The sequence below is a fragment of the Erithacus rubecula genome, assembly GCF_903797595.1.
Source record: "Erithacus rubecula genome assembly, chromosome: 20".
Classification (NCBI taxonomy): domain Eukaryota; kingdom Metazoa; phylum Chordata; class Aves; order Passeriformes; family Muscicapidae; genus Erithacus; species Erithacus rubecula.
In genome coordinates, this window is record NC_136672.1 from 7,176,389 (window position 1) to 7,199,728 (window position 23,340).

The 23,340-nt window shown below is 38.4% G+C and overlaps 2 protein-coding genes across 6 annotated transcripts in view; one reads left to right on the forward strand and one right to left on the reverse strand.

Moving 5' to 3' along the window:
* Nucleotides 1-240: 240 nt before the first annotated feature.
* Nucleotides 241-2,891, reverse strand: COX11 (cytochrome c oxidase copper chaperone COX11). The gene is made up of 4 exons (XM_079323832.1): nucleotides 2,601-2,891; nucleotides 2,166-2,321; nucleotides 1,076-1,201; nucleotides 241-547 (listed from the first exon to the last, which is right to left on the reverse strand). Exons 1-4 carry the CDS (start codon nucleotides 2,835-2,837, stop codon nucleotides 365-367), a joined length of 702 nt encoding a protein of 233 aa, XP_079179958.1. The 5' UTR covers nucleotides 2,838-2,891; the 3' UTR covers nucleotides 241-364.
* Nucleotides 2,892-2,948: 57 nt separating this feature from the next.
* STXBP4 (syntaxin binding protein 4) overlaps nucleotides 2,949-23,340 on the forward strand; it is a 64,547-nt gene continuing 44,155 nt past the window's right edge. The window contains exons 1-12 of one of the 5 annotated variants that reach the window (XM_079323824.1): nucleotides 2,949-3,082; nucleotides 3,896-3,946; nucleotides 11,133-11,206; nucleotides 11,369-11,464; nucleotides 12,252-12,321; nucleotides 13,596-13,670; nucleotides 15,577-15,662; nucleotides 16,295-16,427; nucleotides 17,012-17,144; nucleotides 19,212-19,318; nucleotides 19,688-19,871; nucleotides 20,865-20,943. In XM_079323824.1, coding sequence (XP_079179950.1) covers nucleotides 3,909-3,946; nucleotides 11,133-11,206; nucleotides 11,369-11,464; nucleotides 12,252-12,321; nucleotides 13,596-13,670; nucleotides 15,577-15,662; nucleotides 16,295-16,427; nucleotides 17,012-17,144; nucleotides 19,212-19,318; nucleotides 19,688-19,871; nucleotides 20,865-20,943 — 1,075 coding nt within the window. In that variant the 5' untranslated portion in view covers nucleotides 2,949-3,082; nucleotides 3,896-3,908. Of the gene's footprint in view, nucleotides 3,083-3,895; nucleotides 3,947-7,112; nucleotides 7,718-11,132; nucleotides 11,207-11,368; nucleotides 11,465-12,251; nucleotides 12,322-13,595; nucleotides 13,671-15,576; nucleotides 15,663-16,294; nucleotides 16,428-17,011; nucleotides 17,145-19,211; nucleotides 19,319-19,687; nucleotides 19,872-20,864; nucleotides 20,944-23,340 lie in introns of those variants that run through there. The other 4 variants (XM_079323825.1, XM_079323826.1, XM_079323823.1 and 1 more) reach the window with 4 other exon arrangements.

Sequence of the window (23,340 nt, forward strand, 5' to 3'; positions counted from 1 at the left end):
CAACTGATTTTTTTCTTCTGTATTTAAATGAAGATATTACTTTACATATTGGTTTTAAAAATTGTCTTGTGGCATTCAGATAATATCTTATAAAAAGATGGCCTGAGAAAACCCTCTCTGTATCAGGAACAATGTGTTCCCTTTCACTGTCTGATGAAGAAATACTATCCCTAAGAAACAGGGATACATTAAGTTGGTTTCCAAGAAAAAAAAATATATGTACACGTTCATAACAGCATGTGCCATTGGAGGTCTACTAATATAATTTCTGCACAGTAGTCCTGTAGTTTTTTCTTCTAAGGAAAAATGGCATCAAAACTGGCCCTCAGATGTAGCAAAAGTCACATTTTGTAGAGAAGGCCTGTTAGTGATACCCAGGAAGTGGCAACTTCTGTCCTTCCTTTGCTTCAAAGAAGGTGTAGGAGAGGGTGATCAAATCAACTTTAGCCATTTTAGGGTCCTCTGCAAACTCTGGGTCAATGTAGAAAAAGACAGGCATGTCCACTTCCTCCTGAGGATTTAGCCTCTGTTCTTCAAAACAAAAACACTGCAGGTGGGAGGGGAAAAAAATCACAATTAGACAACAACAGTGATGATAAAATTTATCTCTGCCAACAGGAGAGAAATCTTTATGATTTAAAATAAAATCTCATTCTCTGTACACCCCTGAAATCCTGGGAAGGATCAGTAAGATGAGAAACAAGACAGCAATTCTGTTACTGTGGTGATATAGGAAAAAAATGAATTAGCTGTTAATGAGCTGTGTAAAGCTGTCAAGAGGCCAGGCCACCTCACATCATTCCACCCGCCCTTAGAGTGGTAATTAATAACACAGATTTTGTTATTTATATATATATATATTATATATATCAGCCACTCTGATGGGATGAGCAGCTTGGTGTGAGGGCAGTAAGGCTAAGAATGAATTGATGTACTTTATCATTTCAAAAAAACAAAAGTATTTTCTTAAAATGTTGGCATATGAAGAATGGTGTCCAGAATTAAAGTGCAATTTATGGGTAATAGGTTTCATTTGTGTAAAGGAAAATGCAATCTTTGCTTTGTTCAGACTTACTTGTATTTTATTGAAATACTGTCCTGCTTCAAAGGGGACAACGTTGTAGGTGGAGATTCCAATTATTGGTTTGTCAGTAGGATTTTTTGCTTTATAAAATGCCAGTGCAGTCTCTCCTGGTACCACCTGTGTAACATAATTGTACAGTGATTTTCTTTTTTTGTTTTTTTTTTTTTTTAATCCACTGCAGCCCTCCACCCCTCAAACCAAGTTCTTTAGGCTTTATCTAGAATTTTCTCTTTTGCTGTTTCAAATTGGTTATTTCACAAATATTTTTGATTATGTGCAATTCACCCATATTCAAAATTAAAATACTATCTTGTGTGTTTATAATCTTACCCATTTTGCCTGAGTCTTCTATTATCCTCAGCGTTCAACAGCACACAGAGCTTTTTTAATAAGCACATTTAGATATGGTGTGCATTTAATTTCTGAGGTTATTCTTTCAGTACTAGACTCAGAAATTAGTAAGAAGCATGAGTCCTTATTTTGTGAACTAATCTGAAACAGAAAAGTTCATTTGTGATTTTTTAAAATATAAAAACAGGTAGGTTCCTGTAAGGATAGGACAATAGGAGAAACAGTACAGGTTTAGATATACTGTTATACTATATCTTTTTAAACATAAATATACACTTTTACAGGGCATGTGGTGTATATACCGTGAAGTGTACAAATAAATACAGTTTCAGTAACTTTTGATGGCTTAATGGGGTGGCTGACCAACTACACAACAGTGTTGCAAAAAGTTGCAAGAAGGACATTGGCATGCTGGAGCATGTCCAGGAAAAGGGCAACAAAGCTGGTGGAAGTTCAGACAACATCTCTGGGGGGGTTTAGTCTCGAGGAGGAGGTTTAAGGGGAAGGTGACTGCGGTCTAGCAATACTGACAGGAGGTGGGGATCGGGCAATGATGACAGGCAATGGCCTCGGGAAGAGGCAGGGAGATTGCCATGAGATATGGAAACACTTTTCCTATTGGAAAGGGCTGCCCAGGGAGCGCTGGAGCTGCCCAGAGGCGCTGTGCTCAGCGTGGCTCTGGAGCCAAGGCCTCTGCCAGCCGTGCCGGGCAAGGCACAGGCTGCCTCACCCAGATCTCGCTCTGCTGCGGCTTGAAGTTCCACTGGATGCTGGCGTGCGTGTCGGCGTTGAAGGTGACCCTGATGCGCCGCTCCCGCACGGGCTCCATGCGCTCGATGCGCTCCGCGTCGCCGCCCGTGCCCGCCGTGCCGCCGAGCCCCGTGGCCTGTCAGGGAAGCGCAGTGAGGGTCCCATGCCCGCCGAGCCCCGTGGTCTGTCAGGGAAGCGCAGTGAGGGCCCCGAGCCCCGTGGCCCGTCAGGGAAGCGCAGTGAGGGTCCCGAGCCCTGTGGCCTCTCAGGGAAGCGCAGTGAGGGCCCCGAGCCCCGTGGCCCGTCAGGGAAGCGCAGTGAGGGTCCCATGCCCGCCGAGCCCCGTGGCCTCTCAGGGAAGCGCAGTGAGGGCCCCGCGCCCGCGGAAGCGGCGCCGCGCGCGGGCCCCCCGTACCTGGCAGTAGAGGCGGTAGAGCGGCACGGCCGCGTACGACAGTCCCACCATGCCCACGGCCGCCGCCGCGATGTAGCCCACGGCCGAGCGGTTCCGGCGCCGCCACTCCTCCTCCTGCTGTCGAGTGAAGGGGTTGGAGCCCCGCACGCCGCGGGTCCCGCCGAGCCCGGGCCGGGGCAAGGCCCCGAGGCGCAGCCCGCGGGCACAGCGCGCCCAGCCCCGGCCGCACAGCGCCATGGCCGCGGCGCGGGGACTCCCGGGACAGGCCGCGGGCACGGGGCGGGATTGAGGGAGGAACGGGGCAGGAACTGGGGAGGGACAAGGCGGGATTGAGGAGGAACCATAACTGGACGGGGGCGGGCCGAGCCGCCATCGCACCCTTGCAACCGCGCCCCCTCAGCGGGCGGTGAGCGCGGCTGTCCCGGCCGCGGGTGTCCCCTCGTCGCTCGGCAGTGACGGCTCGGGCGCAGGGTGTGTGTGAGGTAACTGCAGCAGCGCCCGGCCCCGCTGCCAGCGGGATGTGCCGGACGGGAGGTCACCGGGAGGGGCGGCGGGATGGGACAACCACACGGCACCGGGTACCGGAGGGATGTCCTGGTTATCCCGCACTGGTTATCCCGCACTGGTTATCCCGCACTGGTTATCCCACACTGGTTATCCCGCACTGGTTATCCCGCAGGCTCCTGGTTATCCCGCAGGCTCCGCTGGGCTCCGGGCTGCTCCGGGTGGTCCTTCCTGGGCCTGCAGTTTCTCCCCTTTTGTGGACATTTGACACCGCTTGTTTGTGTGTTCATTTCCCCCCCCCGGTGTTTTGCTTCACGTTATTTTCATTTTTAGGAGTTTGGTTTTGTTCAAGCACAGGTACACGCTGCGAAGGTAGCGAGCGCTGTTAGTAAATTGCAGTAATCTTAGAACGGGCAGAATCAGTTCACAAACAATAGTTTTTCACACTCCTGGTGATATGCACTGTAATAAATTTTGCTGTAGCAATACTTAAATTTACTGCTTTAGAGTTTTGTGGTGGTTCCAGCAAGGTCAAATGTTTCAGTATTACTACAGCAAGGTCCATGTTGTTAACTGTTTTCATCTGTGAATTGTATCAATTTTGTCCTGGGAGTTTCTTCCAGTTTGATTTCAAGTAGCCAGTAATAAATAAGATTGTTTCCAATGTCTGAAAATAAACATGGCCATGTACATTTCAGAAAGTCGTTTCTCTTTTTGTTTTTCATCAGTTTTGAGCTTAGATAGGAGCCTGTTCTTCATGTGTCCGAATTCTTCATTTTGAACTTTAATAGTGCTTCCAAGAAGATGTCCAGTACAGATCCCCTCACAAATACAGAGAAGGAGTAAGTACTTTTTTTTCCCTTGATGCACAAATACAATTACTAAATTATTTTACGAAAATTCGTGCAGTTTTGTTGGTAGGATCTTGTCTTGATGATGTCTTAAAGGAAAATAAGTTTGATATTGAAGCAGTCTGCAGTAATGTTGTAGAAAGCTGACACCAGTACCAGTAAATTTGCACATTTAGGGAGGAATTTCCCTCAAGCTTTTCTTTAAGTTAATCAGCACTTGGTAAAGGCTGGTTTTGTAGAGATAAAACCCTGCATAGAGATTCCTTAATTTAATGCTTCTGAACTTTGAAAACATATTTGTATATATTAGATCACTTCTGTGTACATCTGGGGTACCTGCAGTAGCATAAGACTGGTGGTTTTGTATTACAGTGAGTTACTTTTTCAGAATACTCTGTCTCCATACCTTTAATTTTTATATGTAGTACTTAGGAGCCATCATATTTTTACCAATGCCATGGGTATGAAATAATTATATTCATTCTATAAAACATAATATTTTCCAGTTAGGAGTTGGATCAGATTCTCAATGTCAACCATGGATTCAGTCATGATTGAAAAGTGTAACTCCATACCCTTTCCAAACTGCCAAATAACCACACCAGTGCTGTCATCAAAACCAGAATTAAAACCAGGCACAGGCAGCTCTTGCTGGACTTACCATGTTTGCTGTACTTGTGCAATAGAATCCAGCAAAGAGTATCCAGAAGGATAATAAAACAATTTAACATAGATTTTGAATTATGCCACCTCATAAATAACGTGTTTGTTTTGAAAAGCAAAACCACAAAACATTAAAAAAGCTAACTTGCTTTTTACTGGGACCTGAAAAAGCCAAAACTCTGCTTGTCTGATGGAAATTCAGGGTATGTGATCACAAAGATCCATCTTTCAGACAGCTGTGACTTGCTAGAGTCATGTGAAAGATGAGTATTTACATGGGTGTTCCTCTCTGCTGTGTTCCAAAGGCAGTTTTTCACGTTAGACATGAACAGGAAAGGCACTCCAGCTGCAGGCTGATGGCAGGCTGTCATTTCTGTACTTTTTTTTTTAATGGGAGATGGCATTGATGCTTCCAAGAATGGACTTGGTTATAGGTTAGCTGAGGTTTACCTAAACTTTAAATCACACCTTTCTTCTCTATGCAGGGGTTAGCCTCAAACCCTTCATGCTTCTCCACAATTATAATGTTGCCCAAGCTTTTTTCAGGCTTAACAGTTGAAGTATAATGATAGATATTTTCTTTTAATCTTTATAACCTAATCAGTAGAATGGACTTTGAATGATGAGTGGGTTTGGATGGATCACACTGAGTGCTCATCCATGTTATGTGATACAGCATTCCTTTGCATGTAGTCCTTAAAATCTGAGTTTAGGGTTAGTGAAGCTGAAAGGCTACAGTTGCATAATGGATTTGTATAGGATTTTTGTAACAGACTTTGGTTTATTTATAGCAAAAAAAGATCCTGTGAATTGAACTTCCAAAGATTCTGCAGATCTTTTTGTCATCTATCTCAGTTGCTAAAGCACTGTAAAACTTTCCTTGAGAAAGTCAAGTTGTAATTGCAAATGTGGTCAGAATGGAATAGTTTTCCAGCTGTTTGGAAGGGAGTCCTACTTAACAACAAATGATAACTCTTGAAAATTTAATCTTATTTATTTATACTAAATTTAATGGAGTTTTGAGTTACAATTTCCCTAGATCTTTCTAGAAGTAAAAAGTAATTTGTGTCCCTCTGAGCATATTCTTGAAAGGCAGAGGACTTGCAAGAGAAGCAATGGTGCTGTCATTCATTAAAAGCAGCACAGCAACAAAATTTCAAGGTAAAGAGGGATAGAAGCCTTGAGGTGGGTTCAGGAAGCTGAAGAAAGCAGAGTTTACTTTGAAGAAGGGGTGGAGGAGCAATTTTCTGTGTTGTATTACTGTCTCTAATAAAATGAGAGCAATAAGCCTAATACTTCTTTGTATCTGGTTAAATTGTTCAGAAGTTGGTCATGTCTGGTTTAATAAAAATAACTTTTTGCTTTTTAACAAGGAAATTGCAGAGCCTTGAGCCATGTGTTAATTTGGGACTTTCTACAGCAGAAAATGTGACACTGGTTGGTCTGAGTGATGTATATTGACAAATACTCCTGATATTGACACCACAAATTGAACCCCATTGGTGTTAAGAACAGAGATCGCTTTGTAGGAGAAAATCTATTGGTATTTTGTCTTCTGTAACCTTGCCTAGAGCAAATCTAATTGATATGAGGCTTAAAATATCAATGTTTTTTCTGTAATGCCAGTAACACCAGCAGAGTGAGTGACTGAGAAAAGGCAACAAAGGGGCAAATTTTCATCCCTGAATGGATGTGATCACTGTGCCAGTGGGGCTGTTCACAGTTTGGGAACTGAGAAGGCTGCTTTGTGTTCCCATTTCCATTTCTGATCTGCTCCTTGATCTGTGGTCACTCTGCCCCTTCTGTGTGTGCATTGCAGGCTCTCAGGACTGACCACTCTCCAGCTGAACACTGTTCAGAACGTTATCTCTCAGCAAAGGTATCCTTTCCTCAGAAGGATTATCTGCTATTGAAACCACAGTCACTGCAGCTTTTAAAAAAAAAAAAAAAAAAAAAAAAAAAAAAAGTGCTTGAGATAAGTATTTGCATTCCTGGCATAGCTGAGCCCTCCTGCTGCACCTCCAGACCTGACAGATGCTGTCTGATCACAGGGCTGCTCCTGGCTAGAGAGGATTTACCTTTCTACTTAAAGCCCTCAGTGAATACAGGGTAGTTGGCTTTCATTTCAAGCTGCAGCCTTGTTATGATCTCCTGAGAGAGGGGGAGCAGTAGGGGTACTTCTGAGGCAAGCCTGGAAGGAAATGTTCATTAACCAAACCGGTGTTTGGCTCAGAACTGAAAATGTGCATCTGTCTGCAAGAGCAAGTCTCCTGTCATAGGCTCTGACCTCTGGGAACAGGGGTGATACTTCTGACTTCTTCAACTAGATCATTCTCAGTGTAGTGACACCAATTTGGCAGTTTTATTTCCTTTTTCAGAAAAGCACATTTCAGCTTCCATTTCTAGAGAAAATAAATGCCCCAAGTGTTGACTTTTGACTGTTCTATCTTGAAAGTCTAAAAACCAAGTCAGATCATGGCACAAGCCAGTACTGTGAATGAGAATCAAAACAGCACAATGGGATTCATTTCATTAATACTTTCAGTCTGCTTTGTTGGCTTTCCCTTTTGTGTGGTTGTGCATAATCCAGTCTGCTAGGAAGATTGCTTTGGAAAGGTCATGAGTTACTGCTTTTGACCTTGTTTGCAGGGAGCATGTAAATAAATTATTAGAAGAACAGGAGGAAATAAGTTTCCTTTAATCATCACATTTGCCTTTGGCTGCTGGATCTAGATTGCTTAATCACAGTGTAGTAAATTCTCTCCTTTGCATTTATCAGTCTTTAAGGTTGCTCTGAATGGCCATTTGAGAGGGAGAAAAAGTCAGCATTACCTCTCTAGGTGAATTAGTGCATGTGACGCAGAGGCTTTCAGAGAAGATTAAGTGGGCAGAGACGCTCAGCTGGAGCTCTGTGTTTGGGTTTTTTAGTTGGTAGCAGAAATCATCCTGCTCATAACCTTTATCTGGGTGAACTGGAAACCTTCAGTGTGTTTTGGTTGTGTTGTCCTTGTTTCTCCTGCTGTGCTGAAGGATGTCCTTGCTTTCTCCGGGGGCTGAAGATGAACCAGAGCGTTTTGATGGTCTCTCTCTCTTATACTGGTATGCTGAACCATTCAGTTTTGAGGGCATTGCTCTAGTCTGTAATTGGGAAAAATACAGGAAAGATAATTTAAAAGCTGTGGGCATTTTCAGCTTCTTTTCATCAACAACCAGAGTTTATAATTTAGATTTTTGTGTGTCAAGTAACATGTGTTTTGTGAGGAAAGTGTATTATTTTCCCATTGATAAACATAGGTAAATATTTTGTTTCTGCACATAAATGACTAATAATTTCTCAGGAATAGAGATCAGAAGAATATCTGGAGCTGTATGTTCTGATAACTACTACAAGAAATAAAACCTGAAGGTGTTGAACTTCCTTGTGTTTGCTGCTAAAAAGTGATAGAAGCAAGTACATTTTACTTGCCCTTACTAGAGCATCTAGACAAAATGTTGCACACTTAGTCTATTAGCATTCAGCTGGAGTGCTGAGTTTAGTATTTTTTAGTCTAAGAAGGTTGCAGTGTACATTTTGGTGAGTTTTGCTTGTTTATTTCATCTCTTGCCTCACATTTTCTCTGTGTGCTAAAACCTTGCTTACAAGTACTTTTGCCTGACCTCAAAGAATGAGTAGCAACATCTGATTATTTAATATGTATCTTTTTCTGCACAGAACATTCAATTATTTTTTGTTACTACTGCCAACTGATTTAGGAGCCTGTTTCCTTATTTATACAGTTAAGCATGTTTCTAATGCTCTGTGAGAAATACTCTAACATTTCATCACTATTAAAAGTGATGACATAAAATAAATGTTGGATAGGTGCTGAATCCAAGTCATTCCACAGTGAAATTGTTAAAGCTCTGTTTTTTATTAGAACTAGGACAAGTAGCTTGACTTGAAGATCTAAGATATATGGAGAAAAAAACCCTTAACACTGAAAGTCAGCTAGATGTGATATGCTAAACAAATTTGGGACATTTGAAAATCTTTGTCTTTACTTTTATGTGATAAAGTAATTTTAAGCTGTTTAGTCTTTAGAGCATAAACAGACCTGAGTACCTTGTAAAAGTTGTCTGTCCAAAGTGTCAGTTCTTTCTAATTGTAGGTGGCAGCATCACAGTTCCAGTGTTTCAGAGATCTCATTCCTCTCCACTGTCCATTATTAGTTGTGTGTTTTCTGTATCCTCTTTGTATCCATTTTTGTTTCATTAAGATCTCTCTTTTGAAAGTATTGCTGGTTATTTCTGAAATGTAGATCCTGGTTACTTGTGAAAATGTAGATCCTTTCCTATAAATTGTCCTGTTCTTAGATTTGATCATGTTTCATGATTGTTTTATATGGTAGTGTATAAAGAGGTTCTACAATTTCTGGTGAACTCTAAACTTCAGACTTAAAGTCTGGGATTTGATCTTTTCAGCCTTCACAAAACTGAAACCTCTGTATTGGTTTATGCAAAGTTGAAGTAACTTTTGACTTGTTTTTCATTTTAACAAAAAAAAACTGCCATAAGAAAACTGCTGAGAGGAAATGGCAGAGCAAAAACAATAGCTGTAGGAGAAAAGTGCAAGAGGGAAAAAAATAGAGAAATGGCTTTTTTTAAAGATCAGTGTACCGTGTTTAAGATTTCAGAGATGGAGACAAGTCAGGACAAAGCGTGACTAGTGCTGTCATTCATTGTCCAAACAAATTTGCAGGATAATTGCAGTGACAGTGCTGGGTAGTAATGCAAAATACTCTGTTCTCCTTATGGAGTAGGAGGTTGTCCAAAGGATGTTCATAAAGAAATGTCAGGCTTGGGGATTTTTTCCTTCCTTTCAGGCTGTGATTACATAAAAGAAGTTTGGTTCACTTTTAGCTTTACAAAGGGCACCTGGTGCTCTGACATATCATGGCAAGGTCCTGTGCAGTCCTGTCAAACACACACCAAATAAACTGGGTCTAGTTATTTCTTTTCAGCCTGTGAAACAAATACTTCAAAAATACAACAGTGAAAATCATGCAATGCTTGAAGCATAGGTTTATTTTTTTTTTGTTTCTAAAGGTTATTAGAATTATTAGGTCTCTTCTTGTGGCCAGCCTTTCTAAAGCAAAGGGTAATTTTGCAAATAATCGGAAATATGAGGTTTGGGGAAATTGTTGCTTTTCAGAGCTAGTGCTTACCCCTTGATTAAAAAAATTTGAAAAAAAAAACTTATCTAGTTTTCTTCTGTGAAACCAAAAGAACTGCAGATGTGCTTTAGAAACTGGATCTCTTGGCTAGTGCTAGAATTTTAAGAACCTTTGGACCTTCTGGATTTCTCTTTTCCTTTTGGCACAACACCTTTCAATGATGTACTCTGGTTTTTTCAGATGTACCCAATTTCAGGCACGGAGTTCAGACTGTGTGCTGGATTAGGTTGTGTGCAAGGATTTGGGTCACTGTGTCCTCCACTTTGATCTTCTTTCCCACCCTGCTAATGAATTCTTGTTGTCCCATTTCACTAGAACACTCTAGAAAACACAACTCTCTATCTAATGTAGAACAGTATGTAGGTCAAAGCAGAAAAAACTCAGTGGTGCTCCTGCTCTTTTCTAGAAGAAATCTGCAGAGTCTTCTCCAAAAATGGTGCAGTGGAAGAACAGAGGAGCTATAATTCAATTTACATTTTTTTACATTTAATTAATCTAAATGAAAGTAAAACCTGGTGAAGGATAATCTGGATTTATTTGCATTCTTAATACTCTGGATTCTCAGAGCAGTATGCTGGTCATGAGTCTGATGAACCTGTAAATTGAGGTTTCAAAAATCTAATTTTACTCTGTATTCTTTTTCAATTCTGTAGCATGACCAACTGTCTTCAAAATATTCTTCCACGTTTACACAATTCCAAGTGCCATTCTGGTGTTTTCATTTGGAATGGGAAGGTACACAGAGGATCAGGCAAAAGAGTTTGAAATTAAGTCTTTTTCTACAACAGAAAAAGAAATTAATGTTAAGAAATTAGGAGATTTGGAAAAAGATTATGTCCATAAATAGCCAGAAATTTATATTTTAAATATCTTAGGAAATAACTATGGACTGGTTTAGCTGTGCTTTTGTTGAAATATTCACTACCAAATGAATACTGCTTTTACAGAATGTTTTTCTTGCCTAAATGTTAAGGTGAACCAGCTTGTGGAATTTTGTTTATATTTAATCACAGTCTTTTTATTACACAAAATGGGATTCACAGTTTTGCCTGAAATGCTTTTGGGGAAAAGGAAGCAAATTCTGTATATTTATTGTACCATTTCATCTGATATTTGTGATAAGTAGATTAATTTTTAGCTGCGACAATGGTGGCTCAGAGATATCAAACAATATAAAGTTGTCAGTTGAGAAAACTGTTTTGGGTTTGTATTTGAGCTGAACACAGAGTCACTGTAATAAACATTTTTAAACATGTTCCCCCTACATTTCTGTAATTTAATGACTTAATTTTGTTCCTTAGGACCATTATGGGCCCTCATGGAATTAATCGAGCTGTTCACCGCATCTCCTTCTCTGATTGCCAGAATGGATTAGGTAACTGAGACTGCACATTCTGCTATTCTGCAGAAATCAAACCTAAAAACACCTGCTGGGCTTTGCTAGCTCATACTTAGCATCAGGAAAGTTTATTTGGCTGCAAATACATTTAGCACAGTAGGTGGAATAACCAATTTTTTTCTTATTTTGTTTATTCAGGAGTTAAAATTATTGGAGGTTATCGGGCACAAACAGCAGAAGATTATGGGATTTTCATAAAGAGAATTCTACCTGGAGGAGTTGCTGCTGTAGATAGTAAGTAATGTTAATTTTTTGGCTACAAACACACACTGCATATAAAAAGCTGTCAAAAGAAGTTTTTATTTTATTTTGTGGGTAAGGATATTTCAAATAGTATGGTTTAGTCAGGATCCATGAAGTTTTGGCTTACTTTAATATAGAGAAATGGAATTTGGACCCTTTATGGGAAAAGATTTTAATACAACAGGTCTGGAAAATGTGTTCAAATCTAGATATGGCTGGTAAAGGCAATTGGCAATCTTTCAGCACTATTGAATAAGTGTTGAGATGCTGAATCACTTTTAATTTGTAAGAGTAGGGTTTCTGTATAGAACTAGTATTTTTAATTAGTTCTGATAATTTTTATTACTATTTTTAATAGAGATTTTCAAGAGGTCAAAAATTGGTTCTAAAAATATTTTAGCTGACTTTATTAATACCTAAAACATTAATATATCTACACATGGTAATTTACAATAATGTAAAGAGCAAGATTCAAATAAAAATTAGTTCCACAATAATTTGTGAAATACAAATTCTAGTCTCAAAAATATTGATGCTGTATATATATAATACAAATAGCTAAATGGCAGTTCTTTTCAGTGGCTATTCTGTTGTTAATAAGACTGATTTATAGTTTCTAGTCTTACCTCAATTATTTGTCTTACTTAGGATCAGGTGCCAAGAGTCTTAAAGTTGTTTAATTAATTAAGTCACATAAAAATTGAAAGGGAAAGTCCTGGTTGAATACAATGTGTTCACCATTTTCCTGTTGATTGATCACTGTTGGTTTCATTTAAAGGCCGTTTGCTCACTGGAGACCTAATTTTAGATGTCAATGGAGAAAACTTGGTTGGAGTAACAAATGAAAGGTATGTTTGTATTGATTCCTGAGTGTTTATTAGAGCCTGGAATGTTATATATGGGTTATTTTGGACATTATCAGTGACTGATTGAAAGAGCACAACTCCCCCGAGATCCTTGGAGTTCAACTTGCAGGAATTGATCCTATAAATCTAATTCAGCAAAACTGTTGTGGAAAAGTGAATGACTTGATATGCTTCTGTAACAGCAGAATCACTTGGTTTGTGAATGACACAAATTACAGGCTCCTCAGTTTAGGAAGGATATTAAGACACCTGAGCACATCCAGAGGAAGCAACCAGGCTGGTGAGGGGCTGGGAACACAAACCCTGTGAGGAGCAGCTGAGGGAGCTGGGGATGTTCAGCCTGGAGAAAAGGAGACTCAGGGGTGACCTGATCACTCTCCACAGCTCCTGAAAGGTGGCTGTAGCCAGGTGGGGGTTGGTCTCTTTCTCCAGACAGCACTGACAGAATAAGAGGACAAAGTCTCAAGCTGTGTCAAGAAAAATATAGGTTGGATATTAGGAAAAGGTTTTTTACAGAAAGAGTGATAAAGTACTGGATTGGTCTGCCTTGGGAGGTGGTGGAGTCACCACCCCTGGATGTGTTTAAAAAAGAATGGCTGTGGCACTCAGTGCCATGGATTGGTTGAGATGTTAGGGCATGGATTGGACTTGATCTTGAAGGTCTGTTTAATCTAGTGGTTCTGTGATTCTGTGTGTGTGAAAACAGCAGTTAAGCTGTTATAATACAACTATCTGCTCATCCTGTATTGGTGAATGTGAAGGATGGCAGCAATCATACAATGAAGGGGAAAGAAAAAGCTGTAGATGGTTTCTGTAGCTGGATCTGTAGAGATCAGTGCAGCTTTCAGTGCTGGAGATTGAGATGGAAAATTCAAAGGTAAATTGCTGTTTGTATTGTTGAGGGAGATTCTGAGCCAGGCACACCAGAGCAGTAGCTTTTGTTGGGGTGAGCTGTTAATCCTGAAGGAGGCTCAGGAAGGCAGCAGGATGGGCCAAGGAGGGCTGGGGACAGAAGGGAAGGGAAAGAGAGATCAGTCCCAGTTTATTTCTCTCAGCAGATGCACCACAGCCTGTCTTTTGCTCTGTTCTCCAGTGCTCACTTTAAGTTTTGCTGCTGCCAGGCTCTTTTCTCTGTATCTAGCCATGAAAATTGTTAACTACCTTAACAGTTTGTCCATTTTCCTGCTATTCTAGCACTCCTTACTTCTTGCCCACACCCTGGTATATTTATTTGGCCTTTTTCTGCCCCCTTCTAGAGCTGTTGACATCTTGAGAACAGCCTCAGCCTCTAATCACATGTCTCTGCTGGTTGCTAGAGATGAAGAAGCAAAGTAAGAGAAAAATTGTTTTAACCTCAAAACTAATAAAAATCCAGTACTGTATCTCGGGGTGGATGGGTGGGCTTGCATGTATTTTTATTTCAGATTAGTTTTAATTGCAGAATTGTACCACATGTCACATTTTTCTGTGTAGTATTTGATACCAGTTCATTCTGAGATCACTTGCATCCATCACTTCAAGTAGCAATCTCAGGCCAACTTCAGTTCAGTTAAAAATTACCTGCTGTGATAGTTTTTGAAATGCTTCTCACATTTTAAAATAATGAAAAATGAGGACTCTATTAGAACTACCCCAAAACTATAAGATTTAAACCTTCTGACAAAAGGCAAATTTAGTTGGTTTTTTCCCCTCAAAACTTTTCAACCTCTAGCTTTGAATAGCTTGGATTAGTAGGTTAAACTGTTCACTGCAGCAGGTAGTGCAAAATATATTCATTTTAAGGACATTTGTGTTACATATTGCTTTACCCTGACTGTTGGAAGTTAAGCATATAAACCAATATTGGCAGAGAATCATCAGCAATGACAATCCAGGTCTGTATCCCCTTTTGACTTAAATCTCAGGGGAAAGCAGCTGTTATGTAACTACTTTTGATTATCATTGAGAGAGTAGCTGCTGTTATTTGCCTTTCCTGGGATGTTCCACTTCCAGAGTAATCTCCCCATAAAGGATTTTTCTCTAAATTCCTTTAGCCTTTTGTCCGAGTTAAGCTTCCTCTTTCTGTTCTTTTATTTTTTTCTATTTGACAGACATCTAAATCACTCTGTAGCCTCTGATGTCTCCTTTTTTCAGACTGCCCAGATATATGTGAGGTCCACTCTTAATCTGCTTTTATCTAGTGGCCTAGTTCCTGTAAACTCCCTGAATAATTAAAATCCATCAGTCCTTTAACCACTCTACAGTGGCCTGGGCAGAATTTGCCACTCCATGCAGTCCCTCATCACCCACCTGTGAATTCATTTCTTGTGACTTTGCATTCTGTGCTGAAGGATTATTTGATTTACATTCATCTGTGTTTGTGTGTCTACCTGGGGCCAGCATTAGTACAATAAATGTTGAGGTATTTTTAAAAAATAATGCACCCAGCATTTTTGAGCAACCTTCAGAAGTCAAACTGGAATTACCTGGGAATTACCCTCCTTGCAATCAGTTAATTTCTTTTCTGACTAATTCTGTATTATTAATTCAGTGATGTTTCTGGCTTACATCACTCTAGATTATTTACATAGTTTAAATCAGTTATCACTGAGGTATTCAGAGCTCAGATTATAAACTTTTTTTCTTAAATTAGGCTGGAGTCAATATCAGATGAATCAAGTGTTTGTATTCTCTTCAATGCCTGTCACACTTGATCTATAACTTTGCCAGTCTGCTTCAATATGAAGCAAGGAACTTCTGCTTTTTGGCTTTCAGTAGTTAATAAATATTTCTTCTATCCTCTTGTTTTTTAAGGAGTCACAGTCAGTCAGTCTCTTCTGGGTTCTTGTTCAGTATAATTGAACTAAAAGCATTCTTTGAAAACATGAATATGCTATAGATGTATAATCTGATTCCCTCTAACTAAATAAATTGTTCTGGAACTTGTCAGTACCACTGTCATATTATCTGTAGTTTATTGTCTTACAAGTTTTTAAAGTTTTTCAATTCAGGGTAAAGAGAGGTAAAAATAAAACTTTTACCAACAGTCCTTTCATTCATAGTCTATTGTTTTCCCATCTTTATGATGCACTACATGATATCTTTTTTGCCTTTTCTGACCATTTGACAGGGCTTTGCTCTTTCAGTGGATGATGAGCTTTCCTCCCTGAGGAGGAGCAGCTGTGCAGGTGCAGGTTTCACAGGGTCCACTCAAACTAACACCAAATCCTGACAAAGAACATGTTTTTATTGGCACAGGAAAGAATTTCATGACCTGATGGATAAGTATGGCTCTCACAGTGACACCAGCTCTGCAGGAACTTCTCCAACACATCAGTTAGCTGGTGAGAGATCACTTCCAGCCTGAAGCAATCTTAGGGGACAAGAATCACCTTGGGTGGAGGAGAAACTTGTGCTTAAAATTCCTTATTTGAGGGGAGATGTATTGGAGGAAGTGGCTGAAAGTCAGACAAAACACATTGAAATACCTTGAGGAATTCATGTGTCAGTTTCCCCAGCTCTTAAAATAAATATACTGATATATACTTTCAATTTTAATTAATGATTTATGTGAATTTTTTTTTATGTTTGTAGCTGAAATGTGCTTCCAAATGCTAGTAGAATTTGATTTACAGCACTATAAATTTGAATCTTTCTGGAACTGCTGCCTAATTAAGATGCCTTTATATAGTACAGGGGATTAGTCACTTTTGTATTTTCAACCCAATTTGAAAAAAAATCATCACTTTTTATGTTTTAAAATTTATTTCTGGAACCCTGGGTGGCTCTCAGTTCTTGACTGTGCAGGCTTTTTTTTTTTTTTTTTTTGGTTGTCTGATTGCTTAGTTTGCCTGTTTTCTGATTTGAAAATAGTCCTACTGAACTTACTTACATGGGTTGAAATTTTATGCTTTTTCCCAAATGTGGCTTTTATTTATTTATTTAGTATTACCTTTTTTTTTTTTTTTTTTTTAAGCAAAATCTATGGACAGCCTTTCTTCTGAGTCATCTTCAAGGTCACAGAGTCCTCAGTTGCATCCAAAGGACAACATCACCATCAGCAGCAGCAGAAATAATTCTGTCCCACCACCATCCCCAAAGCATCCAAAGTAATCTCTAAAACTGACTGTACCTCTCATGTGGGAGCTGCAGGAAATGCTGTATTTGGCTGGTCAGGAAAATTTGGGTTGAGCACTAAATGTTAAAGTTTGGTTTTATTTATTAACTTGTAGTGCTGTAGCTCATAATACCATTGACATGGCAGACTTTACATTTTAGTATGTTATTTTTCTATTTATTTATTGTTTATGGGGTAAAAGAGGATTAATCAGGTTGATTTTTTTAGTGTCTCCTAATGAATTAATGTTCCTGGTTTATGTGTACCCAGATACTCCCATAAGCCTTGGGATATAGTGTATATATATATGTAAATATATATATGTAGTAGAGAGGAGTTTTTAGCCTTGTAAAATAGAGTATTGATTATTTTTGTAATTGTCAGAAGTGCCTGAGATTAATGATTTTATTGTAAATAGTCTAATATTTGAACACTGAGATTAAATTTCCACTCTTTTCTATTTGTTACTGTAATACATATTTACAAAACCTGTAAAATAAAGACAAGTTATTGCTTCAGTCTTTATTATCTAGTTCTGTGAAGTAATTCTGCTTTTCTTTCTCTTTGTGTCTCTAGTGACAGTGCATTTCAGATTATCTCTGTTTGCAAAGGAACAAACCTAGGTTTGAATATTGTAGGAGGAATTAACAGAAATGAAGGGCCTTTGGTATATATTCAAGAAATTATCCCTGGTGGTGATTGCCATAAGGTAAAGGCTTTTTTTTCCCTTCCTTTCCCTTCAGACACCTGTATTTTTGCCTTAATTTAGTACTTGCTTTGGTATGCTACATCTGCAGTCATATTTTAAAAATAAAATGTGTTTATGTTCCTCCTTTCCTTCTCTTTTAACAGAATTGTCTCACTGCACTATAAGTTACATGGTAATGAAAATTTATTCATAAGTTCATTTGAGGTAAATGAGGATCTTATTCCTCAGTTCATGTATGAGCAGGTACAAAATCAAATCCTATAAGAGTGTGTGATGCAAGGTAAATCAGGAAGGATAAACACAGCTACAGATTGCACTTTTTTATTTTCTTGGACATTCAAACAATCATATTTCCCTGAGACTTAATTTAGATGGAGCCTTGCAGTTGAAAATCATTGTGTAGGCAAAGTAGAAAAAAATATTCTGAAAGTGCAGACTAATAAAATGTATGAATCAGTGTCTATTACTGTTTGAATTTGTGACAAATGCAATATGCAAACATCAGGGGCATTTGTCACTGTGTAAAAAGTAAATAAATAATTTAAATGGCTGGTTCAGGCACACAGAACTGTTTATCCAAGTGTTTCCTCTGGCATCCTGAGTAACTGTGGTTATTTGGAATTGTAGATAACCATCCTTTGCCTCTGGCCCAGCAGGAGTGGATGAGCTCAGTTCATGAGCAGTGAGTTTTGTCCCCAGGCAGTTAATCACTATTTGTTACTGAATTGTTGTAGACTAAGTTTAATCCTAAAATGCAAGCTGGAAGATAAAAATGCAATGTTTCTCAAAGGCCTCTTTCAGTAGGTAAATAGTAATCATTCCCCTTTTATTTTCTCCTGTTTTGTTGTGGCTTCTAAAACAATTTTCTCCCTGTGAGCATATAATTTAAAGCCTATCATACATAATCAATAGACTGAGGCTAAGACATCAATTTTCAGTAGGCTCTAATATTAGCAATAATAGAGGTAATTTCCCAGTCCTGGTTATCCTGTTTGGGAAGGTGAAGTAGGAATCTTATTTTAAATGTTTGCCACGTGAGGGCACCATTGAAATGGATATCTTAAAACATGCTGGATGAAAGCAAAAAAAAGATCTACAGCTTTATTCTTTAACCAAAAGACTAAGTGACCAAAAAAAAAAAAAAAAAAGGTAGTAAAGTACTGGCATAGGTTTGAAACAACACAGCTAAAATTATATGTGGGTGTTAAGTAGGTAAAATTGTCCTGGCCTTGAGAAGGTATTTTACAATTTTTTTTTCACATATATTGATTTTTTTTGTTTGATTCCTTAGGAGCTGAAGAGCAGAGACATGATCTGTGTAATTTGATGTGTATTATATTACACAAATGTCATAACTAACCCTCTAGCTGTAGGTGAATTGCATGAATTTCCAGTTAAATTGTTGAGGGCTCTGTTAAAATGTGAGTAAAGAAAGCTCTATCTTAGTGACAAATCTAGTCTAGCATGTTTAAAATCTTGTCTTAGAGTCTCTGGGACAAAATGTGAGATGTTCTTGTGCTGGTAGAGAGTTGCAATTAATTCAACAGAAGCACAAAGCTGACAGTATTATTTCTGTCATGGTTTGGACTGGTGAGTACTAATAGATCAAGCTGGTTTTCTCATTAACATGGCCAGTGAGTGTCTGAAGAGTTCCATGTATTGCCATGAACATTAGCTTTTGAAATACAAATTAATCCAGCCCAGGTCTGAATTAATTAGTGAAGAAGTTTCCTAAAGTCAGATGTGTTGGTGCTAGAAAAATCTGTTGTTTCTTTCTTTTTTTTTTTTTTTTTTTACAGAAATGTTTAGCTGGGTCCAAAGTTCTTCTTAATACAATTTCTGAACTCTGTTTTCTCTGATGAGTTTTTAAAAAGGCTGCTTTAATGGTGATGGATAATGGTTTAATCTGTTTATTTCTGGAAGATTGTCAAGCACAGGCAGAATGCAGAGCTGTTCTTGACATTTCTTGTCCTAATAGAACCAGGGGAATATGTCTAAGTACTGTTCTTTCTAGAGTTAGCAATTAATATCAAGTTTGTGGGTTTGGTTTTGTATTTGTCATTTTAGGATGGACGATTGAAGCCTGGGGATCAGCTTGTGTCCATCAACAAAGAGTCCATGATTGGAGTCTCCTATGAAGAGGCAAAAAGTATAATCAGCAGAACAAAAATGAGGTAATTTACTGTCAAACAGCCATCCATCCAAAATGGTTTCATAGATGATATCTATGGTCAGATTAATGTGAAATGTGTTTCTGTGTGCTTAGAGGAAATGAGGGATACTCATTTTTAAAAATACTCAGTTATAATATTTTGTAGAAAAGACTCAAGTGCACTTTTAGACCTACAAAATTATGATACTTTAACATTTAAAAAAAAATTACAGTATTTTTATTTGTAATGATGGGTAACACTACATCCTTTTAGAAAAATAACTAAATAAACCCACACACAGTGTTTAGAAATGTGTAACTTTTGCAGAAATATCATCTTATGAGTAATATATAAGTACACAGTATGTAACTTATAAAATTTTAATTCTAGGTTTGAAAATTTTTGGGAAATAGCTTTTATTAGGCAGAAAAACATACCCAGTCATCCAGAGAATCTGCAGCATCCTTTCAGCCTCTTCACAGCTTCTGTAGCACATGGAGAGCAACAGGCTGCAGCACTTGGTCCTCTGCCCTCTCCTATTGGGAGGCTGCTTTCAACATTCCCTCCAAATGCTGTGAGTGGATTTGCTACTCCTCTTAGAACAAACTGAGCAAATGGTTGTTTTTCTCCTAATTGTAATTGAGTTTCCATTTTAGTAAGAAAATGACTGTCTATTTTCCTGCACAATATTGTCTTTGGAATATCCAAACTTTTGGAAAAACCATGTTGTGTAACAGGTGAGTAAATCACACTGATGAGAGGAATTAGTTGACTTGGGGTAAGAAAACAAATTACATAAGCATTAACTGTGTCCTTAGATACCAAGTTCTCCTTTACTATTTCTCTGAAGTTTTGGAATTAGATATAAATAGTTGTATATTTCAGAGATAAAACACTCCCTGTTTGCTACATATGTGTGAGTACAAGACAATCTCACACTTGCTCTATGATTATGATATTTTTGCTTAAAAAAAGTCCTAGAAGTATGTGGGGTTTTCCCCCTTTTCTTTTGGTTAAGCAGCAATTGTTTTAATTTATACAGCTCACCATTAGTGTAATGAAATAATGTTGACCATGTGAAAGAAGATTTTTAAAACTAATATTTCAGTTTTGGAAAGAACATTTTCAGTTTATCATATTTTTAAAGTTAAATAAAGTATTGCCTTAGAAGAAGGAAGAATAAAACGTTCTCAAACATGAAGTCAAAACAGGTGATTCTCAAATCTTCTTGTATTTGTAGGTAAAATTCTTGCCCATTTTTCTTTTCTGTTGGGGATATAAACATTGAAGTGGGTTGCCTAGAGTGATTTTCCTATCTTAATCTCTGTAGATTTTCAAAACCCAAAGTTTTGATGAGGCCCTGATCGGTTTTTTTCCAATGCTATTCCTTCTCACCACCACCCCCTCCATGCCTTTCTTTTTCTCCTGGGGTTGTTTTGATCTCCCCAGCCCTTTTTTCTTCCCTCAGTCTTCCTTCCTGTCTCTTTTTTCATTAATGTGCATTTCTGGTTTGGCTTGTGATGTGCTTTAGAAATGGTATTTCATGACTTTTCATTTCCTCTTGTAGATGGAAACTGGAGTCAAGATGGGAGAGCAGTCTCCAATTACTGCTCTGGACAGCAATCCTGCTGATGTGTCTGCCACGGGTAAGTGCTGATTTAATTCCCTGCCACCCTTTCCCCTGTTCTTCCAATAACAGTCAAACAGAACATAGTGCATAGTGAGACTCAGCCTTTAAAAAAAAAAAAGGGAATATTGCATGGTTTTATACTCCTAAATAAAGGACTGAGATCGGTGGATTTTTAGTAGCTTCTGTCAAATATAACTTACATTGTTTCTAACAAACAGCTGAAACCAAACAAAAATGAGTGATCACAACATTTGCTATACAGCAGTAATGATAATAGACTCAGTAGAAACCAGATAATGAAGACTCACATATAGATCAAGATTAGGTTGCCATAGAAACTGTGCTTTCTTAATTTAATCAAATTCTGGGCACGTATGCTGCTTGCATGGTTTTTTTGCTTAAATCAGGGCAGCATATTGAAAGGATAGAAATAACATGCAGCCCTCTTAACAGTTTCTCAGTTATTAACAAATACAATCTATCATGTATATTTGTGGTTTATAGTCATGACATTCAAACAAGGACAAGAGTCACTTTGATCACATCTGTAAATATCTATTTCAAAAGCAACAGTTAAGGAAAAACAGGGTTTGGAAATTTGGTCAGAACCAAATCTGAGCTGAACAACTGCAATTCCTGTGGGAAATAAATACATAGTATTTAGAAACAGTGAAAATGCAAGAGTGACTCAATGATGGGAGTCCCCTTTGACACACTGGTAGAACTGACTCTGTTCAGTATTTCTCTGTGCAGACCTGAACTTTATTCTCTTTCTTCAAGCAGTAGCAATTAAGCATAAGCTGATTTTTCTCAACTTCATGAGGAGAGGAAGAACAAATACACAGGATCTGATTCATTCCAGATGTCTCTCTACTGATGTTATTTAAATTGTACCTGCATTTATTATACTCCATATTAGATATTCAAGTTTAAAATGAAATAGTTCCCATATTCAAATCTGACCAGTTGATTCTGTTCCTTGAAGGATGAGCTGACCAAATGTGGTCTGTTGAAACTGGCAAAGTTTCAGTATTGAAAACACCTGGAGATTAATGATCACACAATTTTTACATATTGGCCATGAAAAACACTACAACTGACTCAAAGGAATAAGACAAAAGTCTTATTTTTATAATATATTCAGAATATAAGACTCTTGGTTAATATAATTCAGTACACAGGAGCCTCTTTGTTTGAAGACACCAAGAAGGGCAGAGTCTCTGAACACATCTGAAGAACATAGGGAGTAGAGCAGAAAGCACAAACACTGTCAGCTCCAGTTTGTGCTGCTTCTTGTCATGTTTCATTTCCTTCTTATTTAACAGCACATCCTTTGTCAAACCTGCCACTTCTTTCATGCTGCCCTTTTTCAAGGATAAACTTTCAAAGATAACCTTGAAAAATTAAAGCATCTCTTGGATGAGAAACTCTTTTTTTAAACACTTTATGAAAAAATCAGCACAGTTTTGAGAAGTTTTTGCCCAAACTCACACACAAGGCTTTTTCATTCTGAGCTGAAGGGAAATTGAGCCAATTCCACCAAGGTTCTAGCCCACTGTCTTCAGAATTTAATATAGCATGTGAGAGGTGTTAATGTCAGAGATTTTCAAGATATTTTGGTTTATGCTTTTGGCATGTAAAGAGAATGTAAATTACATTGAGCTTGGAAACAGATATGCTGTGAAACTAAAAAAATTTTAAAACGAATTCTCTGTGATTCCTTCTGTTCCTTTAGAGAGAATCTCAAACTGCAAGATTCTTTACTTGTCAAAGGTTGGTTTTGGTTTCAGTAGCTTTTTAATTCATTAATGAAATTATGAATTATGTTTATTAATAAAGGAATGCAAACAATGATTTTTTTTTTAATTTGCATACCTGTAACATCCAAAGTGATAGTTCAAAACACCCATTCAAACCTGGTTTTCTGACTGTAAGGGTAGGAGGGGCTGATGGGTGATGCCTCATGGACTGGAGTTCTTAGGAAAGAGTTCCTGCCTAGGAAAAAATCCTGAGGAACCTGGGGAGTTCAGCCTAAGCTCCCTCCACACAGCCCATGTTTGGGAACAGGTCACTCCCTCTCTCTCCCCAGTGTTTTCTGGATCACTCCATGTGCTTTTGGCAGCTGTCAGTTACACTAAGGGTGTGTCTTGGAGATCTCTCTTGGAATTCACAACTGTGTTTCCCCTTCTGTTTCCTGAGTAGAGAAGAGAAAATACCACAAGGAGAAGCCATATGCTTGATGGATCACTCAAAGCTATTCCTGGTTATTTTCTGTTAATTTGCTACTTGTCACTTTATGTGAAAAAAAAAAAAAAATAGTGGATGTGATTAATATCCATAATTTCTGTTGATTTTGTCCTTTAAAAAACAAAGTCAATCTAAGGATTAACGTGTATTTTTGGCAAGTGGGTAT

Excerpts from the sequence above, each read along its gene's own strand:
- COX11 (XM_079323832.1), bottom strand. The coding sequence starts at position 2,837 with ATGGCGCTGTGCGGCCGGGGCTGGGCGCGCTGTGCCCGCGGGCTGCGC. Across the intron at positions 2,322-2,600 it reads TCTACCGCCTCTACTGCCAG|GCCACGGGGCTCGGCGGCAC; the intron begins GTACGGGGGGCC and ends CTTCCCTGACAG. Across the intron at positions 548-1,075 it reads AGTATTTCAATAAAATACAA|TGTTTTTGTTTTGAAGAACA; the intron begins GTAAGTCTGAAC and ends TCCCACCTGCAG.